At 40.4% G+C, this 24,723-nt stretch overlaps 1 protein-coding gene and 1 long non-coding RNA gene across 3 annotated transcripts in view; one reads left to right on the top strand and one right to left on the bottom strand.

Moving 5' to 3' along the window:
• The window catches only part of NR4A3 (nuclear receptor subfamily 4 group A member 3), a 42,800-nt gene extending 19,547 nt beyond the window's left edge, over positions 1-23,253 (top strand). For both annotated transcript variants that reach the window (XM_012437552.2, XM_012437553.2), the window contains 3 exons: positions 3,086-3,285; positions 5,897-6,075; positions 19,972-23,253. In XM_012437552.2, coding sequence (XP_012292975.2) covers positions 3,086-3,285; positions 5,897-6,075; positions 19,972-20,219 — 627 coding nt within the window. In that variant the 3' untranslated portion in view covers positions 20,220-23,253. The remainder of the gene's footprint in view (positions 1-3,085; positions 3,286-5,896; positions 6,076-19,971) is intronic.
• LOC105706903 (uncharacterized) overlaps positions 6,804-24,723 on the bottom strand; it is a 47,485-nt gene continuing 29,565 nt past the window's right edge. The window contains exon 3 of the long non-coding RNA XR_001104953.3: positions 6,804-7,930. This is a non-coding gene — a long non-coding RNA (uncharacterized LOC105706903). The remainder of the gene's footprint in view (positions 7,931-24,723) is intronic.

The following is a 24,723-nucleotide window of genomic DNA, read 5'->3' as shown; positions in this document are numbered from 1 at the left end:
GGCTGAAAATAAAAAACTTTCTACTTCAGTCCATTCCATTTCATAAATATGGAAGCTGAGGGATGGCGATAGTTTCAGATACCATAACTGTTTTCAATATCATCACTGTCATTTGTTAATCATGTACTATATATCAGGCCCTTCACATGTTATCAGATTTAATCATCACAACAAAATTTTGAGGAAGGCCAGGCAGTTCAAGACAGCCTGGGCAATATAGTAAGACACTGTCTCTACAAAAGATAGAAAAAATTAGACGGGCATGGTGGTTACTGCCTGTGGTCCCAGCTACTCAAGAGGCTGAGGTGGGAGGATCATTTGAGCTAGAGAAGTCAAGGCTGTAGTGAGCTGTGATCACACACCACTGTACCCCAGCCTGGGCAACAGAGCGAGACCCTGTCTCAAAAAAAATTTTTTTTGAGGAAGGTATTATCCCCATTTTACAGAGGAGAAAACTGAAGATTCAGAAAAGTAAAATGATGCTACATTATTTCACATATTAGGGACCAGAACAAAATTGAGATTAAAGTAGCTGGACTCTCTGATTTTTTTTTAAGTTATTTAATACTGCTTCTTGGGAAAACACAAAAAAAGACCCAATTAAATAAGTGTCTCATTTCCTCACACTAGGTAGCTCCACAGTAAGCACCTAGTTGCTTATTAGCTGTTTCTCCTCCAATCAGGTTAGGGTATTACAGCAAACCTAAGCACTCTTCTGACTGCTCTTTCATTGAAAAAATATTCAACAATTATTTATTGAGGTTTATGTGCCAGTCACTGTACTGTTGACAGAAACATAGGACCAATGAACACATACCTGGAGAGCTCCAATGAGAGTAAAACAAAATGCTTTTTAAAGATTTCATAGGCCGGACATGATGGCTCACACCTGTAATCTCAGCAATTTGGGAGGCCAAGGCAGGTGGATTACTTGAGTTCAGAATTTGGAGACCAGCTTGGCCAACAGGGTGAAACCCTGTCTCTACTAAAAATACAAAAATTAGCCAGGCATGGTGGCACATGCCTGTAGTTCCAACTACTCGGGAGGCTGAGGCACAAGAATCTCTTGAATCTAGGAGGTGGAGGTTTCAGTGAGCCGAGATTGCACCACTGCACTCGAGCCTGGGCAACAGAGCGAGATTCTGTCTCAAAAAAAAAAATTTCATAAACGATCCCACCAGCTAGTAACATCAGAACATACTTAACAGCTAAGAGGGGTAAAACTTGAAATCACAGGGTCAGTGTAAGTCCTGGCTGTGCCACTATTGGTTGTGTAACTTGAGAAAGTCTCTTAGCTTCTCTGAGCCTCAGTTTTCTCTTCTGTAAAATAAAGATTAAAATCCCTACCCCATGAGGATCAATTCAGAAAAGGAATGCAAAATGATACACAGCCATGTTAATGTGACGGAAATGATGTGCCTATTTACGTGAGTGTTTCTGCATAATCTCTTAAATCTCTATGTTGTTGGTTGTCCCTTGATTAGTATCATTGTATCAATCTTCCTGCCTGCAGCAGAAAAGTCTTTCCACCAGTGATTAGAAACAAACCCTGGTTCTACTAGAATATTGGAAAGCTGGGTGAAGACTTTATTCCTACTTATATCTTCCTGCTCTTGGGAGTCTAGATCAATGCTGTTCAATAGACCTCCCCTCAGTGATGGAAATATTCTATCCCACATTTGGCTGTTGAACACTTGAAATATGGCTTACCTGACTGAGGAACTGAATTTTTAACTTCATTTAATTTTTATTAACTTAAATAGCCACAAGTCCTGAGTCTGATGGCACACAGCTGCCTGGGTTCTGCCAAGGAGACCTCCCCTTCCACCACTTCCTGGTTTGTTTTATCTCACAGAAATCCATCAATAGCAAGCAAAAATCATTCTTTCTCTTACTGATTATTTCTGCGATTCCCAAACTTTACTGTGTATGAGAATCACCTGGAGATCTTGATAAAACAGTTTGGTGGACCAGGCATAGTGCCTCATGCCTGTAATCCCAGTACTTTGGGAGGCTGAGACAGAAGAATTGCTTAAGTCCAGGAGATCAAGACCATCCTGAGCAACACAGTGATACCCACCCCCAACTCACACCCCCATTTCTACAAAAAAAATTTTTTTTTAATGTTTGGTGGTTCTACCCCAAGAGTTTCTAATTCAGTAGGTCTGTGGTAGGGCCTGAGATTGTCACTTTTTTTTTCTTTTTTTTTTTGAGACAGAGTCTCACTCTGTCACCCATGCTGGAGTGCAGTGGTGTGATGTTGGCTCACTGCAACCTCTACCTCCCAGGTTCAAGTGATTCTCATGCCTCAGCCTCCCGAGTAGCTGGGATTATAGGCATATGTCACCACACCCAGTTAATTTTTGTATTTTTAGTGGAGACGGGGTGGGGGGGGGGGTGTCTCACCAGGTTGGTCAGGCTGGTCTCGAACTCCTGACCTCAGGTGATACACCTGCCTCAGCCTCCCAAAGTGTTGGGATTACAGGCATGAGCCACCGCACCTGGCCGAGATTGTCATTTCTAACACATTCCTGGGTGTTGCTGATGCTGCCAGTCGGGAGACCACACTTGGAGAACCACTGGGTTAATTTAGCATCTCATGGGGAGACAGCTGTGCTGTAGTGAAATGAGCAGTAGATCTGGAGATCTACTTGGACACAAAATGCTGGGGCAGTAGTTGTCAACTGGGCTATCCCACTTTGGAGTCACCGGGGGAGCTTTTATAATTCTTGACCCCCTAGGCTCCACCCCAGACCAATTAAATGAGAATCTCTTGGTGCAGGACCCAGACAAGAGTTGTTTCTTCAAGCTCCCCAGGTGATTGCACAGTCAAGGGTGAAAACCACTTTGCTAATTTGACTTAAGCAAATTTGTCTATTAAGTGATAACAATAAAATTTGCTGCATTTGTATCAGAGGGCCATTGTAAGAATCAGATGAGACTGTGAATGTGAAGGGGTTTTATAAACTGTGACACCTAAAAGGAAGAATTTAGGCATTGATGGTCTTGGAAGGACCTGTTTGCAATTGATGCCATTATCCCCACTGAAGCAGGATAATGCTGCTCTCTCTGGTTTGCATTCTAGTACTGTCCCACTGACCAGGCTGCTGCAGGCACAGATGCTGAGCATGTACAACAATTCTACAACCTCCTGACAGCCTCCATTGATGTATCCAGAAGCTGGGCAGAAAAGATTCCGGGATTTACTGATCTCCCCAAAGAAGATCAGACATTACTTATTGAATCAGCCTTTTTGGAGCTGTTTGTCCTCAGACTTTCCATCAGGTAATTACTACTATTTTATCTTCAGTCTACTCCTTTCTTTGAAGAAGGCTGAAACCTTCTGTGTTTGTAATTGAATCACTGGTGAAACGTTTCCTCAAGAAGCAAATGTGAAATATGATCAGGCATTTAAAAAAACTGAGCAGCGAGTCATGGAACAAGCACTAGGCTTGCCTCCGGGACCCCTGGCTTCTAGTCCCAGTTCTACTGTGGACTTGCTGTCTCACTCTGAGCAGGTCATTTGCATGACCAGAAGTTCAATTCCCTCCTCCTTAAAAGGAAGAGGTTGATTTGGTGATCTCTTGAAGTCCCTTGCAGCTCCAACATTCTACGATTCTGGAAGGATTCTCATGGTGCATAAGCTATTTCCTGGGAGCAAGTGTTTGCTTTGGAACATTGTATTTGCCTCGTGGGTTTCTGTTTAACAAGTTACTATTCTAGCACACCTGATGGGACCCTAAAGAGTTCCCACAGCTTCTCAACCCTCAGTTTTATTCCAAGAGAACACTCTTAGATTGAAAGATTTAGTCCATCCTGTCATACTCAGTGACACCAAACACAAAAAGGAAAAGTGATTTTTTCAAAAAGACAGAACCTTGGATTTAAGATCCTATAGTAAGTTCCACATGTAGACTTTTTAAAGTTTATTTTATTTCTGTTTTTATTTACATATAACCTGTTTAACTCATGTTCCTTGCTTCCTTTGAGTTATATATTTTTAGGAGATGATACCGACTTGTTACCAAATATTATCAGAAAAATCCATCTTTCCCCTCTTTCTCTTTCCTGCCATCCCCTCCCCAGTTTCAAATTGTTACCAGAAACTCCTGTTTAATTTTTAAAGTGCAGATTGCCAAGCCTCATTGCCATATATTTTGGTTTGGTAGATTGTGGGAGAAGTCCAGAAGTCTGCATTTTTAACTCATGCTTTTAACTATTCTGATGCCAGTCGTCAGGGTCCATGTTTTAAACTCTGAGACTGAATCATTCTGTCCTGTCTATGCCTTCTGTTGAGGGATCAGTAGGAGAGATTGGGTGGAGTTACAACTAGAGCGCCAGTAATAGCTTAATTTGTAGCCAATCCAGTATACACCAGAGCTGAGCCAGCAATGTGACTGTCATCTATTAGACATGCAACAAAGGATTGAGTAGACTATAAGCTCCATGCAGGCAGGTACCATATATGTCCTATTTACCAAGTTTTCTCCAGTGCCTGGCTCCAGGAATGACACATACTTCATGCTCATTAGACACTTGGCTGAGTGAAGGAATGAATGAAGCTGTTCATCTAAGAAGCACAAAGAGATATTTGACTTGTGAATACAACAGGCCAAAATAGATAAATACATGGCAAGAGATTTGAAAGTTAAAGGAAATCTAAGATTAAAGGAAGGACCACATAGAATTCAGCCTATTACTTGTTATACCCAATACTTGTTGAACCATCGTGTGTATTGGGCACCATGCATGGGCTTTCAAATCTTTTCTTTAATTCCCTCAACAATCTTAGGAGGTAGCATTAGAATTTTTGTTTTATAATTAAGGAAAAAGAAGTCCAGAGAGATTTAAGAAGCACCCAAAGCCACACCCCTAAGTCTTGATGTCCCACTGGAAATTCCAGAGCATCTTTCATGAAAGAAGAAGGAGATGATGATGGACATAATATAAACTATCAGGACAGATTTACAAATAGCCCTCCACAGCCCCAATGTTAAAAGCAGAGAAGGTAATACAAAATAAGGACTTGTTTTACATTAGGCCACCCTTCTGTTTGTGATTGACTTCTGGCACTTGCAGGGACTTGGGTTTTGTTTTTGTTTTGTTTTGTTTTTTTCTCTGAGACAGAGTCTTACTCTGTCACCTAGGCTGGAGTGCAGTGGCATGATCTCAGCTCACTGCAACCTCCACCTCCCACCTTTAAGCAATCTTCCTGCCTCAGACTCCCGAGTAGCTGGGACTACAGATGCGTGCCATCAAGCCTGGCTAATTTTTGTATTTTTAATAGAGATGGGATTTCACTATGTTGCCCTGGCTGGTTTCAAACTCCTGATCTCAGGTGATCCACCCACCTTGGCCTCCCAAAGTGCTGGGATTATAGGCGTGAGACACTGCACCCAGCCAAGGACTTGGTATTTTTAAAGTCTGTACAATGGAATTGTAGTGTCTAGCCTCATGCCTTGGCAGTTTTTAACATTTAAGAAAATCAAGGACAAGCTCTGTCTCAGGAGCCCTGGAAGGAACAGTCTCATGGTCATTGCTGAGAGAGAGGGTGCACTGGGCTTCATTTCCGTATTCCATGAGTGCCTGCTCCCCCATGTCCTGTCCCAAGGAAAGCCAATAATTGATTCTAGTAATAAGACAGCCAGTGCCACAGCCCATATCTTCCCCTGGGCTGATGCTCACCAAAGATATTAGCATAGGCAAGTGGTGCTTGTTGTTTATCCTGGAGAACATAGAGAATGTTGTTCATTTCGGGTATCTGGGCATGCTTCATAGCACCACACCGGGGTCCCAATGCTGCTCTGCAGCTGTTTGGGTGCCTGTGTGTCGTATGTTATCATGTTGAACAGACTGGACAGACCTATTTAATATGTCTCTTCCTCTCACCTGCCAGGTCAAACACTGCTGAAGATAAGTTTGTATTCTGCAATGGACTTGTCCTGCATCGACTTCAGTGCCTTCGTGGATTTGGGGAGTGGCTCGACTCTATTAAAGACTTTTCCTTAAATTTGCAGAGCCTGAACCTTGATATCCAAGCCTTAGCCTGCCTGTCAGCACTGAGCATGATCACAGGTAAGCACCACCTTGCCAGAACTGCATCTTCATTTCTCTCCTTCCCTTTGTTATGGTGGAGTCTGGCCTTGACCACCACATACACCAGAAAACGGGAAAATTACTACCATTTTTCCAAAATCTGGTAAGTTTAACCAAGTTTAAGCAAAGAAACAGGCATCTATAATGTGTTGTCATAAACTTCTAGGAAAGAGAATCCCTAGTCTATTGAATTACTATTGTCAACAAGACCAATATATGAAAATCTAAGTCTACACCAGAGATCTGTGGACAGTGGGACTAGCTGCTTCAGGGTTTGTTTGTTTTGAGACAAGGTCGTGGTCTGTCATTCAGGCTGGAGAGCAGTGACACAGTCATGGCTTAGTGTAGCCTCAACTTCCTGGGCTCAAGTGATCCTCCCATCTCAGCCTCCTGAGTAGTAGGGACTATAGGCACGTGCCACCAGACATACTTGGCTGTTTTGTAGCCCTGTTTCACCCTGTTGTCCAGACTGGTTCAGAGTTCTTTTTACAAAGCCTTTCCTAGGAAGATTACCTTAACCAGCCCATTCCTGTGGAGCAGAGGTGATGAGGCTTCCCCTCTCCCCGGTGCTTGGCTAGCAACCTAAAGTAAACCAAAAAAACTACAGACATCAAATATGACTTGATTTAATAACTTTGATTGGCAAAGGACTGAGAAAAAGCAAAAATGGCTCAACCCCGTAGTTTTTTACTTTTTTAATATTATCATTATTTTTGAGGTAAATTCTGGCTCCATTATCCAGGCTGGAGTGCAATGATGTGATCTCAGTTTACTGCAACCTCTGCATCCTGGGTTTAAGCAATTCTCCTGCCTCACCTTCCTGAGTAGCTGGGATTACAGGTGCCTGCACCACACCTGGCTAATTTTTGTATCTGTAGTAGAGATGGGGTTCCATTATGCTGGTCTTGAACTCCTGACCTCAAATGATCTGCCTGCCTTGACCTCCCAAAGTGCTGGCATTCCTGGTATGAGCCATCACACCCAGCCAACTCAACAGTTTTTTAACCACAAGCATAAAACATATTTGGTTTATGCCTGTCTCCCTCTATACGTCTCTGTCTTTCTATCTTTTGGGAGATAAAGAATCCTAAGGTGGGGTGGGATGGAGGAAGGTGCATTTTGGGCAAGGGATGGAATACCATCTCCTTGTAGCCATGGATGTCCTGGCCCCAGCTCCCTTTGCCCTTTCATCCTTTCAGAGGGTCCTGTTAGACTTCATTCTTTTCAGTCAGACTGGGGCCTCGGGAGGCAATGACAGAGGGTGAGTGCTCCAGAAGTGGCCAAATGAAGGGCTCATCCTTGTCCTTTTGGTCAGACACACGCACAGGCTTGGCTGTTGAACTGAGAGTTCAAGATCAGATTAATATGCTCTTGGCTGTAGAAAACATGTTTTTCAGGCAGACAGTGAGTTTCCAGAGCACCAAATGCATCCTCTGGTACAGATGGCCCCTTCTTTCTGTTTCACTGGAATATTGCGTTGGTTTGCCCAGGCATTGTTTACATGCATTTCTTGGGACATGTCTTCTTAGCTAAAGTTAGATGTGTCTGTGTGCCTTAAGAAGCGAGGCTGGTTCATCATTTGATGGTTAACATGAAGGCAAAGACAAGTAAACGGTATGGTTGCAGTGAGGATTCAGACACTAGCTGTTCCTTCAGTACTCCAAATGGAAACTGACTTCCTTCTGGTCTTTGGTCCAGAATAAGAAACTCACTTTTTTTTTTTTTAAATGGGGCTGCTAGACTTCCAAGAGAGCCATTAACAAAACAAAAACCAAGGCAGTCTCAAACAGTATGGATTCCATTTGGAGGGCTTTCAAATGGCATACAGGAGCATCTGAATAAAAACAATAAAACAGATTTAAGGCACAAGCATATTACTTCATCGGGACTGGAAGGAAACTGGTTCAAGGCTACCTTTGAACTAAAGCTCTTTAGCTCAACTTCAAAACCATTCAGCAATTCCTACGTCAGTTAAACATTCAAAACTAGAAAGTATGGAGTTTAGTTCATTTTTAAAAGACAAAAACAAAAAACTAGATCCAGCTTCAGATTCCTGTAAGTAAAGGCGTTCATTGCCTCATCTCTATGGGAATGAGGGTTGAGTCTAGTTAATCAGCAAATATTCACTGACCTAGGAACCATGTTGCATGTCATTAGGTTTTTCAGAGATGATAACACACATCCCTAGAGGAGATAGACATGCAAAGTACTACATGTGATGCAAGGTGTTGAGTGCCACTGTGGAGACAAGGGAGTGAGTTCAAAGTGCTCAGAGACAGCAGGTGGGGTAGTCCTCTAAGAAGAGATCACAGGAGCTGGTTCTTTGTAAATGCAGATGTCTCCTGGCTAAAATGGAAAAAGTGAGAATCCAGGCATAAATAAACATTTGCCAAAAGCCACTGAAAATATGGCTACGTTTCAGAAATGAAACAGCTGAAAAATGGAATGACAGGAGATGTGACTGGTCTGATAGGTCAGGGTGGGGTGGGACATGAAGAACCTTCCACGCCTAGGTGAGGGGAGCAGAATTTATCTGGAGCACAACAAGGATCCACAAGTTTTGACCAAAGGAGCTTGATGGTCAGTTTTGCATTTTAGAAAGATTTACTCTGTCAAGTGCATTTTGGGCACAGATTAGAATGGGGAAGAATCTAAGAGGAAAAAGGCCTGTCCAGGAGTGAGAGCCATGATTCAAGAGAAGGGCCCATCCCTGAAGCCCACATCTTCATTTCACTCTTTAAATGGAAATTGATAGATATATAAGAGGCCAGGACGTGTGGGTTCCAGGAATACTCAACCCAGAGAGACTGGGCAGTTCAGTGCAGAGAATACAGAGTAGAAATTAGGAGAAGGGTGGTGCCAGTCCTCTTTCTGCATCCCATTTGTTCTATGCCCTGCAGTTATAGCTCCTTAGCCCGCTGCCCATTTATGTGGAGATTGGCTGTGGGAGGAGGAAGTTTGGCATGGCAGAAATAGCATGGACTTTGGAATCGAGCACTCCCAGATTTTAATCTTCGGCCCCAAGTTTAATAAGTAGGTGCTATTGGGTAACATGTTTCAGTTCCCTGAAGTTCAGTTTCCCCACTTGTAAAATGAGGATAACCATGTCTATTCCATAGGGCAGCAGTGAGGATTACAGAAAATTCAGTTGGCAGTGTAACCAAACTGGATTCAGGATAGGCAATTCTGAATTCACCTATGGTCCCCCTTGGAGTGATAGTGACAGATTCCCTCAAGTTAGGTATATGCCTTCCCCTACCCCTTGGAAACATCAAACTCAGTGGCATAAGGAAACAGGTGGTGGCTTTAGAAGGTAGTATGTTTGGTGACAGTCTCCTTGGATGGTTGAGAGAGAGGCTCAAAGGAGGACAGTGATATTAAACTAATTAAGCTGCACTTAATGAGCACTTACAATGGGCCAAGTGCTCTACAGTGGTATCTTGGGGCCTCCTGGACCAGGTATGCTGCCCTCATTCCTGCTGTAGGTTTTAGCCTACAACAAATTTTAGGCCCTCTTGTCTCATTTCTGGACCTTAAAACACTCTCTTTGTGATTTACTGGTTGAAAGTGGGTTTGATACATGTGAAAATATCAGGAAACTGGCAGAAAAGGCGATGCTTGGGAAACGTGTGCATTGCTGTGGATGTTAATTTTCATTTGAATATGAGGTGCCATGGATCTAGACTTCTGAATTGATGATAAAGGGTGATTGTGGAGTATCAGCTGGGCTATTTACATTAGAAACTTCATCCCAAAGTTGTCTTTTCTTAAATCATAGAGGAGAGCTTTAAAAGGAAATGGCATCTTAGAAGTTTAACTAGGCTTGCTTCCAGGAAAAGTATTAAGAATCTGGACAGTATTGGTAGTTTGCACAAACATGGCTTTTTTTTTTTTCTGATTCTTTTTTCTTTGTCCTCCTCTTCTCTCTGTACACCCTCAAGAAAAACTAGGTGGTGAAGTGGGGCAGGAAATGGTTTCATTCAGATCACTCTCTTTTCCTGCAGTAAATAGGGGGTTTCCCCACAGTGGTTGGTTTTCAAACGTTTTTTAGATTCCCTGTTTATCTACCCTAACCATTGCCTTTTGCCAGTGCTGCGTCTCTGAAGTAATGCAAGTGCTTTGATTCTGATGGGATACCAATAGTTGATACCTGATTGCAGTTAATAATGTTTATAACTGCAAGCAGTTATTAACTGCAACCAGATATCAACTGGTTGATAAATAAGAAGCCCCCCACCCCCCACCACCAAACAGAAAGTTAGTGTGGAATTTATTTCATAAATATCCATTCATTAAATAAGCATTGAGGGCCTACTGTGTACCAAGCATTGTGACAGTCTCTAGGGATGCAAAGGTGAGCTAGGCATGCATTCTTCTGCCAGGAAGTGGGTAGTCTACTAGGAAGCCATAGATTATGATATATGAACTTGATGTATTAGTGATTAGTGCTTAGGTCCTGAAAAGGGACAGATGCAGTGTGGGGGAAGTCCAGATTACTGCTAACTTTCTTGAGGTGAAGGAAGGTAGAAGTGTTGGTTATGTCTGGCTTCCCAAAGGGGTAGCATCTAGACATGGGAAGATATAAAGAACATTCCAGATGAAGGAAAGAGTATAGCAAGGGCATGGCAGTTGAATGCCTCAGTACAGTTAAGGGATAAAACAATTACAGTGGAATTGCATTGTGCATATGTTAAAATCACACATATGATCCAAGTAGCAAGAGGAGAAAAATTAAGAGTGCAGGCTGTTACATTTGATGACTGTATGTCCTGGAATGAGCTTAACAGAGAAGATATGAATCCACTACCGGTCATGGTTTCTCTTCCTCTGGTGATGAGTGCTGAGAACATGTCTTATGCTTTTGGGAAAGTTAAAGGATTTTCAGGGATAAAACTAATTCTGTGTGATAATTCAGGCCTGATATGATGACATAACCTCACAGCAAAATGCATTTCCTATACAGAAATAGGGGAAATAAGATTGGAAAGGTAGTTTTGAACCAGATGGCGGAGGGAATCTCGAGTGCTCAAATGCCATTTTGCTGTTCCCCATGGCTTTCTTTTCCCTACTCAGGTCATCTGTCAGGCGAGAAAATGACTCCTTTCTCTTCTGCCTGTCATCTTTTTCCTGGTCATGTTGAAACATGACCTCTAAGACTGAGGAGGCGGAAGGAGGGCAGAACCGAGGGCAGAAAGCAGCGACACAGTGACACAGCAGGACTAGACAGGTGGCTGACCGTGCCACACCCTCTGCCATCTGTCTTTCCAGAGCTCCACTGCTCACTCTAAATGGTTACCTGGTTACCCCTGCTTTTGCATCAAATAAAGCTGTCAGCTACGTTGCAAGGAAAACTAAATGTAAAATGTAGCAGGGCAGAATAGTTAAGAACAAAAAAGGTGGGAGAAGAGAGAGGCCACAGGATTTAGAGAATGGAGATCTGAATTCAGTTCTTTACCCTGAAATGTGCTGTCTTTGCAATCTTGGACAAGTTCCTTACCCTCTCTGAATCTCAATTTCCTAGTTTATCACAGGGATAAAGATGTCTACTTGCAGGTTTCTTATAAAGATTGAATGAACTAATGTATACTATGCAGAGAAAAAAAATCAGACAAACCTTCATTGTTATTATTATTTGTTTTACACACTTCCATGAAGAGCCAGCTGTCTAGCTGTCTAAGAATCCATAAAAGTGTTCATACATCCCTGCCATTGAATATACACATTGTATTAAGGAATTTATTTGTGTCTTTCTTTACCAAAGAAAGGAATTTATTTGTGTCTTTCTTTACCAAAGTCTCCCTGTTCTTAAGGACAGGGAGAGTCTTATTTAGCTTTAAAATTACTTTAGCATTTACAAGTATCTGATATATGGCAAATATTCATTGAATGAATGGGCCAATTGTATCAGAAAGTCTACCAAGTTAGAAAAATCTGAATTAATTATTTTTCACCTACCACAGTTATCAGAAAAGTATGAATTCTTGAAAATTGCCTTATTTTGATTCAGATTAATTCAGTAAATATTTATTGAGCATCTACTGTGCACCAGACACAGTCCCTTACCCTCAAAGAGTCTGTGGTCTCACTGGAGAGAGAGACAGACACATGATCTACCAAATCAAAGATAGACTGAAAAGTACCATTTAAATCAGCCTCAACACAGACTGCCAACTGACTTGTGGCTTCCTGACCAGCATGGGCTCAATGTCTCTGGGACTGCCCATCAGTAAAAGATTTTGTATATGACATGAGTGGTAGCAGCAAGGTGAATTCCTAGAGAAAGCTGTAGAGCTCAGAGCTGGGAGTTCTGTTTATTGGTGTTTGAGTTACATACACCTCTCTCCAGGGGCCCACCTTTCCTTCCCCTTTGGCTGGAACTGTATTGTTGTCACCAAGTTAGCCTTTGCCCTAAGACCTGCTCAGAAAGGGGATTTACTTTTCCCCTTGGTGGGGCTTCTGATGGTTACTATCATCCCTTTCTTTATCCCCTGTTCCCTGCAAAGAAGAGAATTTGACATTTCTCATATAAGCCCAAGAGGCAGAACTGGAAAGTACATATAGCATCGGACTCCAACATTTTTGGCACCAGGAACTGGTTTCATGGAAGATAATTTTTACATGGACTGGGGTTGGGGGAATGGTTTCAGGATGATTCAAGTTCATTACATGTATTATGTACATTATTTCTATTATTATTACATTGTAATATATAATTAAATAATTGTATAACTCACCATAATGTAGAATCAGTGGAAGCACTGAGCTCATTTTCCTACAACTAGAGGGTCCCATCTGGGGTTGATGGGAGACCGTGACAGATCATCAGGCATTAGATTCTCATAAGGAGTGTGCAACCTAGATCCCTCACATGTGCAGTCCACAGTAGGGTTCATGCTCCTATGAGCCACTGATCTGACAGGAGGTGGAGCTCAGGCAGTAATGCAAATGATGGGGAGTGGCTGTAAATACAGAGGAAGCTTCGCTTGCTTGCCTGCTGCTACCTCCTGCTGTGTGGCCCAGTTCCCAATAGGCCATGGACAGAAACCAGTTGGGGACCCCTGATATGTAGAATGGCAAATTTTAGCTCAATATAAGAAAAACTTTATCATAGACAGAACCATTTGAAATTAGAATAAGCTGCCTTGAGGAATGAGTTCCTGCCTTGGGGAATGAGGTTTATAGAGACGAGATGAACACTAGGTGTGGACTGAGTCGAGCATCTTATGAGGACTAGGATTGACTAGAGCAGAGCTTCGCCACCATTCACAGCACCAGACATCTTATTGCATTGCAGGTTCTGGTTAGGTAGGTCTAACAGCAGATACAGGAAGCATGGAGATCAGCATGGAGAGCTGCTTAAATGATCTAGATAGCACAGATATTGAAGATCCTGATTCAGAGACTATGGGTATTGACAGGAAGACATAAATGCAAGGAACATCATAGAGATAAGAACTGAAGTTCTTGCAATGGATTAAATATGACAGATTGGGGGAAGGAATTGTTAGAGATGATTATGAGAGTGATGGGAAAAGCTGTAATATCATTAATAGACAAACTCAGAGAAGTGGCTGATTTGAAGGGGAAGGTAATGACTTGAGTTTTAGGTAGAGAGGATACTTGCAAATATTCACTACGTGCTCACTGTATGCTAGGCATGGTTCCAAATACTCGAAATGTATTATTAACTTGTTTATTTCTCATCACAACCCATAGGGCAGGTACCATTATTAGCACCATTTTACAAATGTGGAAACAGACCCAAAGTCACCCAGTTAATAAGTGGTAGAGGCTGGGCACAGTGGCTCACGCTTGTAATCCCAGCACTTTGAGAGGCCAAAGCGGGCAGATAATGAGGTCAAGAGATCAAGACCAGCCTGCCTAACATGGTGAAACCTAGCCTCTACTAAAAATATAAAAATTAGCTGTGCATGGTGACGCGTGCCTGTAGTCCCAGCTACTCGGGAGGCTAAGGCAGGAGAATTTCTTGAACCTGAGAGGCAGAGGTTGCAGTAAGCCAAGATAGCACCACTGCACTCCAGCCTGGGCAACAGAGAGAGACTCCGTCTCAAAAATAAATAAGTAAATAAATAAGTAAATAAATAAGTGGTAGAACTCAGATTTACAGCCAGGAAATCTAATTCCAAAGCTTTGATGTGGTAGCTTCTAGAGTTTGTAAAATTCTTTACTGTTGTTAGCTTCTTAATAACTCCCAACCTGTATATTTGTTCTTAGCAACTTACATGTTTAGTACTTATATAATCACTTTTTATAGACCCTTGTTCTCTATTTATGTATCCATTGAACAGATGTTGATTGGGTGTCTTTTATGTACTAGGCTTGGTGCTGGAGATACAATGTTGAGCAAATACAGTTCATGCCCCCATGGTGCTTACAATTAATGGGAGAAGAAAAATCATATAACATCTGATTCCAAACTGTTATATCCTGCAAAGGGAAAGATTAGAGTGCCAGAGGAGAACATGATCTAGACTGGGGGTAAACAGGGAAGCTTCCTTCAAGAAATATTTGATCTGAGATCCAAAGAATGAGTAGATCTTAACCAGATGAAGATGGGAAGACATGAGCACAGACCTAAATAGCTCTATTATTTCATTCCATCACTCTCTCCCCCTGACTCCTTCTTCCCTGGTTCCCCCTCACCCCCAACCCCTCTCTCTTGCTCTAAGCAGAGATGTCTATGCATGGATAGCTAAAATGCACAAGATCCAATGGTGCCTTTAGATGGTCATACCACACAAAGAGTAGGAGTGTGATCTGTTGTCTGTCGAGTCTTTAACCCCAGTGGTTATAACATTGCTTGCCACAGAATAGGTGCTCATAAATATTTGTTGAAAGAAGCAATTAGTTAATTTGGTGTATAGAAAATAGGAGAGAGTTATAGAAAGGCTAGTTCATCTCAGGATGAGAAACTTTCTAACAATTAGAGACATCCAGAGATGGAAGGCAGCCTGTTATAAGAGAAATATCTCTGGACTTGGAGTGAAAGAAGATAGCCCCTTGCTAATTTTGACTATGGGCACATCATTTAATTGAGCCTTACCCTCCATACCTATTAATTAAAGATAATCTTTGTCCTGCCTAATTCACAGGATTGTTGTGAGAGTGAGATAAAATAATCTTAAGTAAAAGAGTGTTATATAAAGTGCTATTAAATATATCTGTATTATTATGGCGTAATATTATAGTTAACTCCCAGTCCAGCCACTACCTGACACTCTCTTTATAGTAGCTTGTAGTAGAGATTCTTGTCTTAGATAGGAATTTGAACTAATTAACTCAAATTCTTTCTAATCTAGCTGTACGATGATGATGCATAAATTACTTAACCATTTCTGTATGTTATAAAGTTTTGACTATATAATACCTAAGTTAATATACTGAAGCATTCTATGAAAATTATATAGATCAAAATGCAAGAAATACTAAGAAGTTTGTTTTCTTTAATGGTGGACAAAGACCGTAAGCTAAAATCTTCTGTGTATAATTCTCTAGGAAAGGGGATAGTCCAAATGTCTGATTTCCCCCAGAATTTATGAACTCTGTATATCAGCTCCGTAGCCATGTTTACCAAGCTACAGGAAGAAAGGAGATCCCTTTAACTAAAATGTTAGTGATTGGGTTTTAAGGGATTTCAAATTACTAGGGAGGGACCCAGACACTTGGTGACTCCCTAGTGATTTGAAAATCTTACTGGCTGCTGGCAGTAGTTTGCATGGAGACTGAATATTATCTCAGCCCTTTTGAAAAAGTAAAGAAGCTACAAATCCAGTGGCTGTTCAAAACAACAAAGAAGGGTTGAGGTGCCTTTGGCTTCTAACAGGAGTGTCTCTGAATTCCTCGAGGAATTCCAGGCCTAGAGTTGATCCAGCTGGCAGGAGGTATCGATCTCCACTTGAATTCACTGAATAAATAATGGTTGCCATAGTTATTGAGCAGTCACAACTGGTTGGAGAGCAGGGAAAACTCTGCAGCACCTTTTGTGAGTTTGGCCATGAGAAAGTCTGGTTACAAGGTTCCACATTAGCCCCTTCCCCAAATCCAGCCAGCGTATTGCTCAGTTACTGTATCCTGATGATGAATATGAGATCTTGAATGTTATGTAAGACATGAGACACTGAAGGGAAGGGAAAGTTTAAATCAATGGACTGGTATTTATTCTGAGAAAGGCATCTCTCCCTCGGTTATGAATCTAATTGGATATTTCTCAGTATTAATTCAATTTAGTATCAGCAAGGTGATATTTGATCATGTTATAGCTACTCAAGGGCTTCACAAAGGACAAAATCCATCTTATTCTATTTTAACATTATTATGCAAAGAGTACAACCTGGACATTTTTAAAGGAAGGAAAAAGTTATCCCAAAACCCCATAGGTATTTTCACGTTTATATTTTCTTTCACCCTTCTCTATATGAAGAAATAATTTTTGCATAGATGGAATCACAGCTTAGATAGTATTTAATATTCTGCTCTTTATTTAAACATTTTTTTCATTTTGCTTCATAGCCTTCATATTTATTCTGTTTGACGTCTCCAGAATCTTCCCTTCCATATACCATCATTTACTTAGCAGTTTCCCTATTCTTCAGCCCTTTGCCTTTTTCCAGTTTTTTGTTTGATTGCTTTTGTTTTGTTTTGTCTTGGTAGTAGATAATGCTGAACCAAATGTCTCCATGTATACAGTTTTATTCTTCTGTTAAATGTTTCCTTTGGATAAATTCCCAAGAGTGGGATTACTTGGTCAGAGGCTATGAACGATTTATAGCTCTTGAAATTTACTGCCAAATTTACAGCCTGCTTTTTTGTTTGGGGGAAAAAATAAAACTTTAGGCAGAACACCACTGCATGCAGGAATTCTCTTAAAATTCACTCTCAGGTGCTTCTTCTGAGACTGAAACATGGAGCCTATGTATTTTGTAAAGATAAGCCGTAGGAGACAGGTCTGCACCTGGGCTGATTAGCTAATAGTTTCTCAGGGAAAGCAAAATGATGTACTGCAAAGCTTGGGAATTAGGCCACTAATTGCCTTTTGTTAGACCTTGTAGTTGCCAGCCACTTGCCCACTGGCAAGCATTGTCTTTGGTGCTGATTATTCCATGTGTATAGCACTCCACAGTTGACAGACCACTTTACCATAACATTATCTTATTGGAGCCACAACAATCCATGGAGTTGGGTTTTAATATCATTGCACTTTTTCTTTTAATTTATTGCATAACATTGAAGACACAAAGGAAGAATACAACGAAGGCTGTGTTTCTGCCACCCAATAAATCCAATTTTCCTATGAAGACATCGAGCCTTAGAGAAATTAGGTCACCTACCTAGTGACAGAACCAGAACTAGAACCCAGGTCTAACTCCAGGCCCAGTGCCCTTCTCTTTATAGTATATTGCATTGAGATAAGATGCCTGCAGCTTACAATCCATGGAGATGCCGCTGGCAATCTTCTTCTTGGTTGTATTTTCATATCATTATAACATATCAGGCCAGGTACAGTGGTGCATGCCTGTAATCCCAGCACTTTGGGAGGCCAAAGTGGGTGGATCATGGCCAGGAGTTTGAGACCAGCCTAGTTGACATGGTGAAATCCTGTCACTACTAAAAATACAAAAATTAGCTTGGTGTGGTGGCACATACTTGTATTCCCAACTACATGGGATGCTGAGGCAGGAGGATCATTTGAACCCAGGAGGTGGAGGTTGCAGTGAGCTGAGATTTTACCACTGCACTACAGCCTGAGCAACAGAGTGAGACTCTGTCTCAGAAAAAAAAAAAAGTAAGAAAGAAAAAGAAAATAACACATCAGAGCTGTTTTGGGACCTTACAGATAATTAAATTCAACCTTCTCCTTTTACAGGGCCCCAAAGAGGTAAGAACTTCCCCAAATCATACACAACTAGCCAAGCTGAGGATACTGCAGATTTCCTGGTTCCAAGCCTCTTATTTGGGACAAGAGAAAAGTGTCTGGATAATTCTTCATTTTTCTGATTGGCTTTTGATTCAAGGAAATAAGTTTTCTAACAAAATGTTTCCAACTTAAAAAATTAATTTAGGGCCAGGCATAGTAGCTCATGCCTGTAATTTCAGCACTTTGGAAAGCTAAGTCAGGAGGATCACTTGAGCCCAGGAGTTCAAGACCAGCCTGGGTAACATAGTGAGGCCCTGCCTCTACAAAAAATAATTTAAAAATCAGCCAAGTGTGGTGGTGCATACCTGTAGTCCTAGCTACTTGGGAGGCTGAGGCAGAAGGATCACTTGAGCCCAGGAGTTCAAGGCTACAGTGAACCATGATCGCACCACTGCACTGCAGCCCAGACAACAGAGCAAGACCTTGACTCGAAAAATAATTAAATTAGTAAAACATAGAAACTATTGCTTGATTTCCCATTAGAAGGATGTCTTCCATCTCTCAAGGTTTATAATTTTACATGTAAATGTACTGAGAGAAGAAAACTTTGAGATAACAGAGGCCAAGCTCCTCCCTTAGAAGTGAAGCTCTGAGGCCAGGCACAGTGGCTCACGCCTGTAATCGCAACACTTTGGGAGGCCAAGGCAGGAGGATCACTTGAGGTCAGGAGTTCGAGACCAGCCTGGCCAATATGGCAAAACCTCGTCTCTTCTGAAAATACAAAAGAATTAACCAGGCATGTTGGTGCACACCTGTAGCCCTAGCTACTTGGGAGGGTAAGGCAGGAGAATTGCTTGAACCGGGGGTGGGAGGGGGGCAGTGGGGGAGCAGTAAGCCAAGATAGCAGCACTGCACTCCAGCCTGGGCAACAGAGTAAGACTCTGTCTCAGAACAAAAAAAAAAAAGAAAGAAAGAAAGAGAGGAAAAGAGGCTCTGAAATCTAAACGTTGACGGGGAGAGCACAGTGATTTGTTGTGGATGTCAGGCTCCCTTCCCATTGCTCTGGAACAAGAGGCCAGTATTTGCCTCAGAAAATTGGGTTCAAATCCGAGTTTTTAGCAGCTGAGTAACTTTGGGAAATTCATTTAACTTTATACATAAAATAGATGATAGTATTTAACATGGAGATCATTTTATATATTGTTTTATAAAATATAAGATATTGGTATTTGTGTCTTGATACATTATAAAATGCCTGCACCACATCCTTCTGGGCTTCCTCACCTTCTCTTTGGCTTTTCCATCTCCACAGCAGGAGGACATGTGTATTTTGTACAGAGTGCCAGGTGTATGTCAATAGGGGTTTCAAGGTGGGGGGACAAAACAAGGAAAAGAAAAGCTGAATTCTTCCCAGTGCTGGTTAGCATGAAAACACAAGAATGCACTTTGCTGTGTTGGGTCTTGTCAGGCAGTCCTTGGATTAGCAAATGGAACTTACAGCCTCCCCACCTCCCTCAAGTGAGTCTGTCAAGATAGAAACATGAGGGTTTTCTAAAAAATTGCCACTCTGAAAAATAGTTGCCTACTAACCATGGTTTCTGAGACCTAAGTAGGATAATGTGTGCAAAATAATAACCACCCTGCCATTCATTCCACATGGCTGTGTGCCAGGAGCTGTGCTTCCCTTGTGTTACTTACCTAAGCTGGCTATTGCAGAAACCTTGAGTTAAGTATCATCATTTTTTTCATCTCATAAGGAAATTTGTCCTCAGAAGTTAAGACACTTACTCTAGGACGCACAGCAAGTAAGTATTGGGACTAGGATTCAAACCTTGGTGTTGTTTAATACCAAAGGCCATGAGCTACCTCTAAGAGAGAGGGCACTTTGATTGTAAAAAACCATCCGAACTGGCAGAATGAGACACAGACCTCAATTAGGGATTCAAAGTGTCTTAAGATATATTTGCCTCCTAAACTTGCCCTTCTCTATCCCTCTGCAGAAAGACATGGGTTGAAAGAACCAAAGAGAGTCGAGGAGCTATGCAACAAGATCACAAGCAGTTTAAAAGACCACCAGAGTAAGGGACAGGCTCTGGAGCCCACCGAGCCCAAGGTCCTGAGTGCGCTGGTCGAACTGAGGAAGATCTGCACCCTGGGCCTCCAGCGCATCTTCTACCTGAAGCTGGAAGACTTGGTGTCTCCGCCTTCCATCATTGATAAGCTCTTCCTGGACACCCTACCTTTCTAATCAGGAACAGCCTGAGCAGTGAGCCGCCTCCTCTCCTAGCACCTGCTTGCTACACAGCAAAGGGATATGTCTGGAAACCTATCATTTCCTGTCCTTCCTTAAGAGGAAAAGCAGCTCCTGTAGAAAGCAAAGACTTTTTTTTTCTGGCTCTTTTCCTTACAACCTAAAACTTGCAGAGTATTGTGTTGGGGTTGTGTTTTATATTTAGGCATTGGGGGATAGGGTGGGAGGGGGATATAGTTCATGAGGGTTTTCTAAAAAATTGCTAACAAAGCACTTTTGGACAATGCTATCCCAGCAGGAAAAAAAAAGGATAATATAACTGTTTTAAAACTCTTTCTGGGGAATTCAATTATAGTTGCTTTGTATTTAAAAACAAGAACAGCCAAGGGTTGTTCGCCAGGGTAGGATGTGTCTTAAAGATTGGTCCCTTGAAAATACACTTCCTGTATCAAAGGTATGTATGTGCTGCAAACAAGGCAGAAATTTCCTTTTAATTTCTTTCTTCCTTTAAGAAATGGTGAAAGATAGAGGATTACCTACAAATCAGACATAGCAAAACAATAATGGCTGTTTGCTTCCATAAACAAGTGCAATTTTTTAAAGTGCTGTCTTACTAAGTCTTGTTTATTAACTCCGCCTTTATTCTATATGGAAATACAAAGGAGGCAGTCATGTTAGCAAATGACACATGTTAATATTCCTAGCAGAGGCTGGGTTCACCTTCCCTGTAGAACCCTTCTGAGGTATCCGAGACTTTTAGGCCATTCTTGATGGAACCAGATCCCTGCCCTGACTGTCCAGCTATCCTGAAAGTGGATCAGATTATAAACTAGATTACATGTAACTGTTTTGGTTGTGTTCTATCAACCCCACCAGAGTTCCCTAAACCTGCTTCAGTTATAGCAACTGACTGGTGTATTCATTCAGAAACCCCATAAGTCAGTGAGTATTTGATCCCTAGATAAGAACATGCAAATCAGTAGGAACTGGGTTATACAGGGTAAGCACCAGGGACAATAAGGATTTTTATAGATATAATTTAACTTTTGTTATTGGTTAAGGAGACGATTTTGGAGAGCAAGCAAATCTTCTTTTTAAAAAATAGTATGAATGTGAATAGTAGAAAAGATTTAAAAACTAGTATGAGTGTGAGTACTAGGAAGGATTAGTGGGCTGCGTTTCAACATTCCGTGTTCGTATTCCCTTTTGTATGTTTCTACTGTTAATGCCATATTATTATGAGATAATTTGTTGCATAGTGTCCTTATTTGTATAAACATTTGTATGCACGTTATATTGTAATAGCTTTGCCTGTATTTATTGCAAGACCACCAGTTCCTGGAAGCTGAGTTACAGAGTAAATAAATGAGGTGTTCACAGTGACTTGGATACACCAACTAGAAATTAAATAAGCAAATATATATATATATATAAATATAGCAGGTTACATATATATATTTATAATGTGTCTTTTTATTAACCATTTGTACAATAAATGTCATTTCCCATGCCGTTATTTTATGGTTCATTTGCAGTGACTTTTAAGGCAGTACTGTTTAGCACTTTGATATTAAAATTTTGCTTATGTTTTGCTAAATTCGAATAATGTTTGAAGATTTCTAGGTCTAAAAGTCTTTATATTATATACTCTGTATCAAGTCAAAATATCTTTGGCCATTTTGCTAAGAAACAAACTTTGAATGTCAAACTGATGTCACAGTAGTTTTTGTTAGCTTTAAATCATTTTTGCTTTAGTCTTTTTAAAGGAAAAATAACAAAACTATGCTGTTTATATTGTCATTAAATTATACAATCAAACAAATGCCAAATGAATTGCCTAATTGCTGCAAAGTATAACCCATATAGGAAATCATATGTTTTTTTCAAGAGTCATTCTAATATTTGATCATGTGTTATGTTTATATGCGCGTTTATGAAAGATTATTTTTATATATCAAGATTATAGAACCTGGAATGTTAGCATTTTGAAATGTTGGACTTGGAAGGATCCTGGCCTGTCAATTAGTCCAACTCCCTAAAATTCATAGAGGAGCAAACTGGGGCCCATTGAAGGGTGAAGAGTTACTCAAGGTCAAACAGCTAGTAACAGAATCAAGACTAAGACCTAATTTACCTTTCTATAGTCTTTTTTGTTCCTCAACTTACTCCATCTATATAAAATCAGGCTTTTAAACATAACCACTAATATTTACATTTTACCTGAAGATAACCATGAGTAAAGTAGTACTTCTGCATTAATTTTTTGAGCTTATATGCAAACATAATAAATATTATTAAATATCAGGAAAGCTAACATTTCATACAAGATAGCTTCAGACCAAATTCAAATTGAATTTGAATAAATTAGAAATACTGTGCATACATAACCTTCTTGTGCACCATGAGTATTTGGAAAGTTAATCCTTGTTTTTGTCATGTCTATAAAGAAGAACAAAACAAAACAAAAACACAGCCCTAGAGAAATGCTGTTACTTTTTATTTTTACACCCATCAGATTTAAGGAAAAGATTTTTTTAGCCATTATAATCTAGTGGTTGGAAGGAATGAAGAAGCTTTTTTAGTAATAGGTCCAGATATGAGTGCTAAAAATAAAGATGATAGCCTGTTCTTCTGTCCTCCATAGTTATTATAACTATGAGAGCCTCCCAAGTCATCTATCAATTAAACTCCCTTTTTTTTTGTCTTAATGTTGCACAAAATAAGTTTATACAGAGTTGATGACCACACTAGCACAGAAGAGGATAACATGTATTAAAGCAGGTGATTCCTCCCCTTGTGGGAGAGCTCTCTCAGTGTGAACATGCCTTCTGTGGGCAGAAATCAGGAAGCTACCAGCTGTTAATAGAGAGTGCCTTGCTTTTATTTCAGACAGCAGAGTTTTCCAAAGTTTCTCTGCTCCTCTAACAGCATTGCTCTTTAGTGTGTGTTAACCTGTGGTTTGAAAGAAATGCTCTTGTACATTAACAATGTAAATTTAAATGATTAAATTAAATTACATTTTATCAATGGCTACTGGTGTATTGAATACGCATGCCTCATTTAACAGTCTTCTCTTAATTATTATGTAATAGTATTTGCTGTGAACTCTTAAGCACATCCCCAAAATTGATTTTTAAAGGCTTAGTAATGCTGAAAAATTAATAGGATTTCTGAATTGCATATATATTAAACCTTACTGATTGGAAAGAAGGACATTCTAAATTCAATAACCATTTATTGACTACTTCCTGGGGCAACCCACTGCTGAGTGCTTTAAGGACATACAAACATGCACAGTGTGAGAAACTCCCATTTTTCTTTCAACTGTATATAATGTAAATGGAGCTAAAATTTGTTGGCTAAAAGTGTTCCTTAGAGGTAAGGAGATTCACTTTTATATCAAGACAATATAATATTAATTGTTTGTGAACCAACATTTCCAAGAATCAGGGTTATAGTTCTCAAAGACAGATATGTGCTCTCTGCCTTTTTGTTTAAGCCATCACTACTACATTACTTAGAAACCCCTTCTTTGTGGACAATACAAATGCAACTTTCGTTCAACTCTACCCAAAACATCATGTGTTCTGAATTAGTGCAAATGTGCTTTTTGTGTGTTGATGGCTCAAAAGTGTGGGAGTTCTCATGACTTCATCAGTTCATGAATAAAGTATTGTCTGTGACATCTAAGTACAGATGAATAGATAAACAAAATGTGGTATATAAATACAGTGAAATATTATTCAGCATTAAATTATAAATATATTATTTGTGTACTATGCAGACACAGTGCTTAGATGTCACAGACAATACTTTATGCAAGCATTTGGTCGACAAGCCAAACACTTCTGCTTCTCAACAGGACCTTCATTATTTAACCATAAACTATGATTAGTAAGAAAAGAATGACAGATATAGTGGAGTGCCATCTGATATATGAATTCAAATACAGGTGCTTTTATCAATAAGAAAACAAATATAAATGCTTGGCTACAATAAAAAATAAGAGGAGAGGGTTAAGCTCCTCCTCAAGGGACAATAAGGACAAAGGTGTGGTTTGAATGGTGAGGGGGCCAGGAAGGACAGGACTAAATAAAGGAGCACTTGCCTACAGTTGAATTTCTATAGGTTAAATGCAAAGATAAACACAAGCAATTAATTTCTGACTTTAACTGTGGTAAAATACACATAAGATCTACCATCCTGTTTTTAAGTGTACAGTTCAGGAGTGTTAAGTACATCTACATTGTTAAGCAAGCAATTTCCAGAACTCTTTTTCATCTTGTAAAACTGAAAGTCTATACTGTTAAACAACTCCCCATTCCCCCTTCTGCAGCCCCTGGCAACCACCTTCTGTCTCCATAAATTTGACTACTCAAGTAAGTAAAACCATACAGAATTTGTATATTTGTAACTGGCTTATTTCACTTAGCATAATGTCCTCAGGTCCATCCAAGTTGTATCATGTACCAGAATTTCCTTCCTTTTTAAGGCTAAATAA

Source organism: Aotus nancymaae, unplaced genomic scaffold (genome assembly GCF_030222135.1).
Source record: "Aotus nancymaae isolate 86718 unplaced genomic scaffold, 86718_ANA_hifiasm-v0.15.2.pri h1tg000003l, whole genome shotgun sequence".
Lineage (NCBI taxonomy): Eukaryota > Metazoa > Chordata > Mammalia > Primates > Aotidae > Aotus > Aotus nancymaae.
The sequence above is the reverse complement of the archived record's forward strand: the minus strand, read 5'-3'. Positions and strand labels throughout refer to the sequence as shown.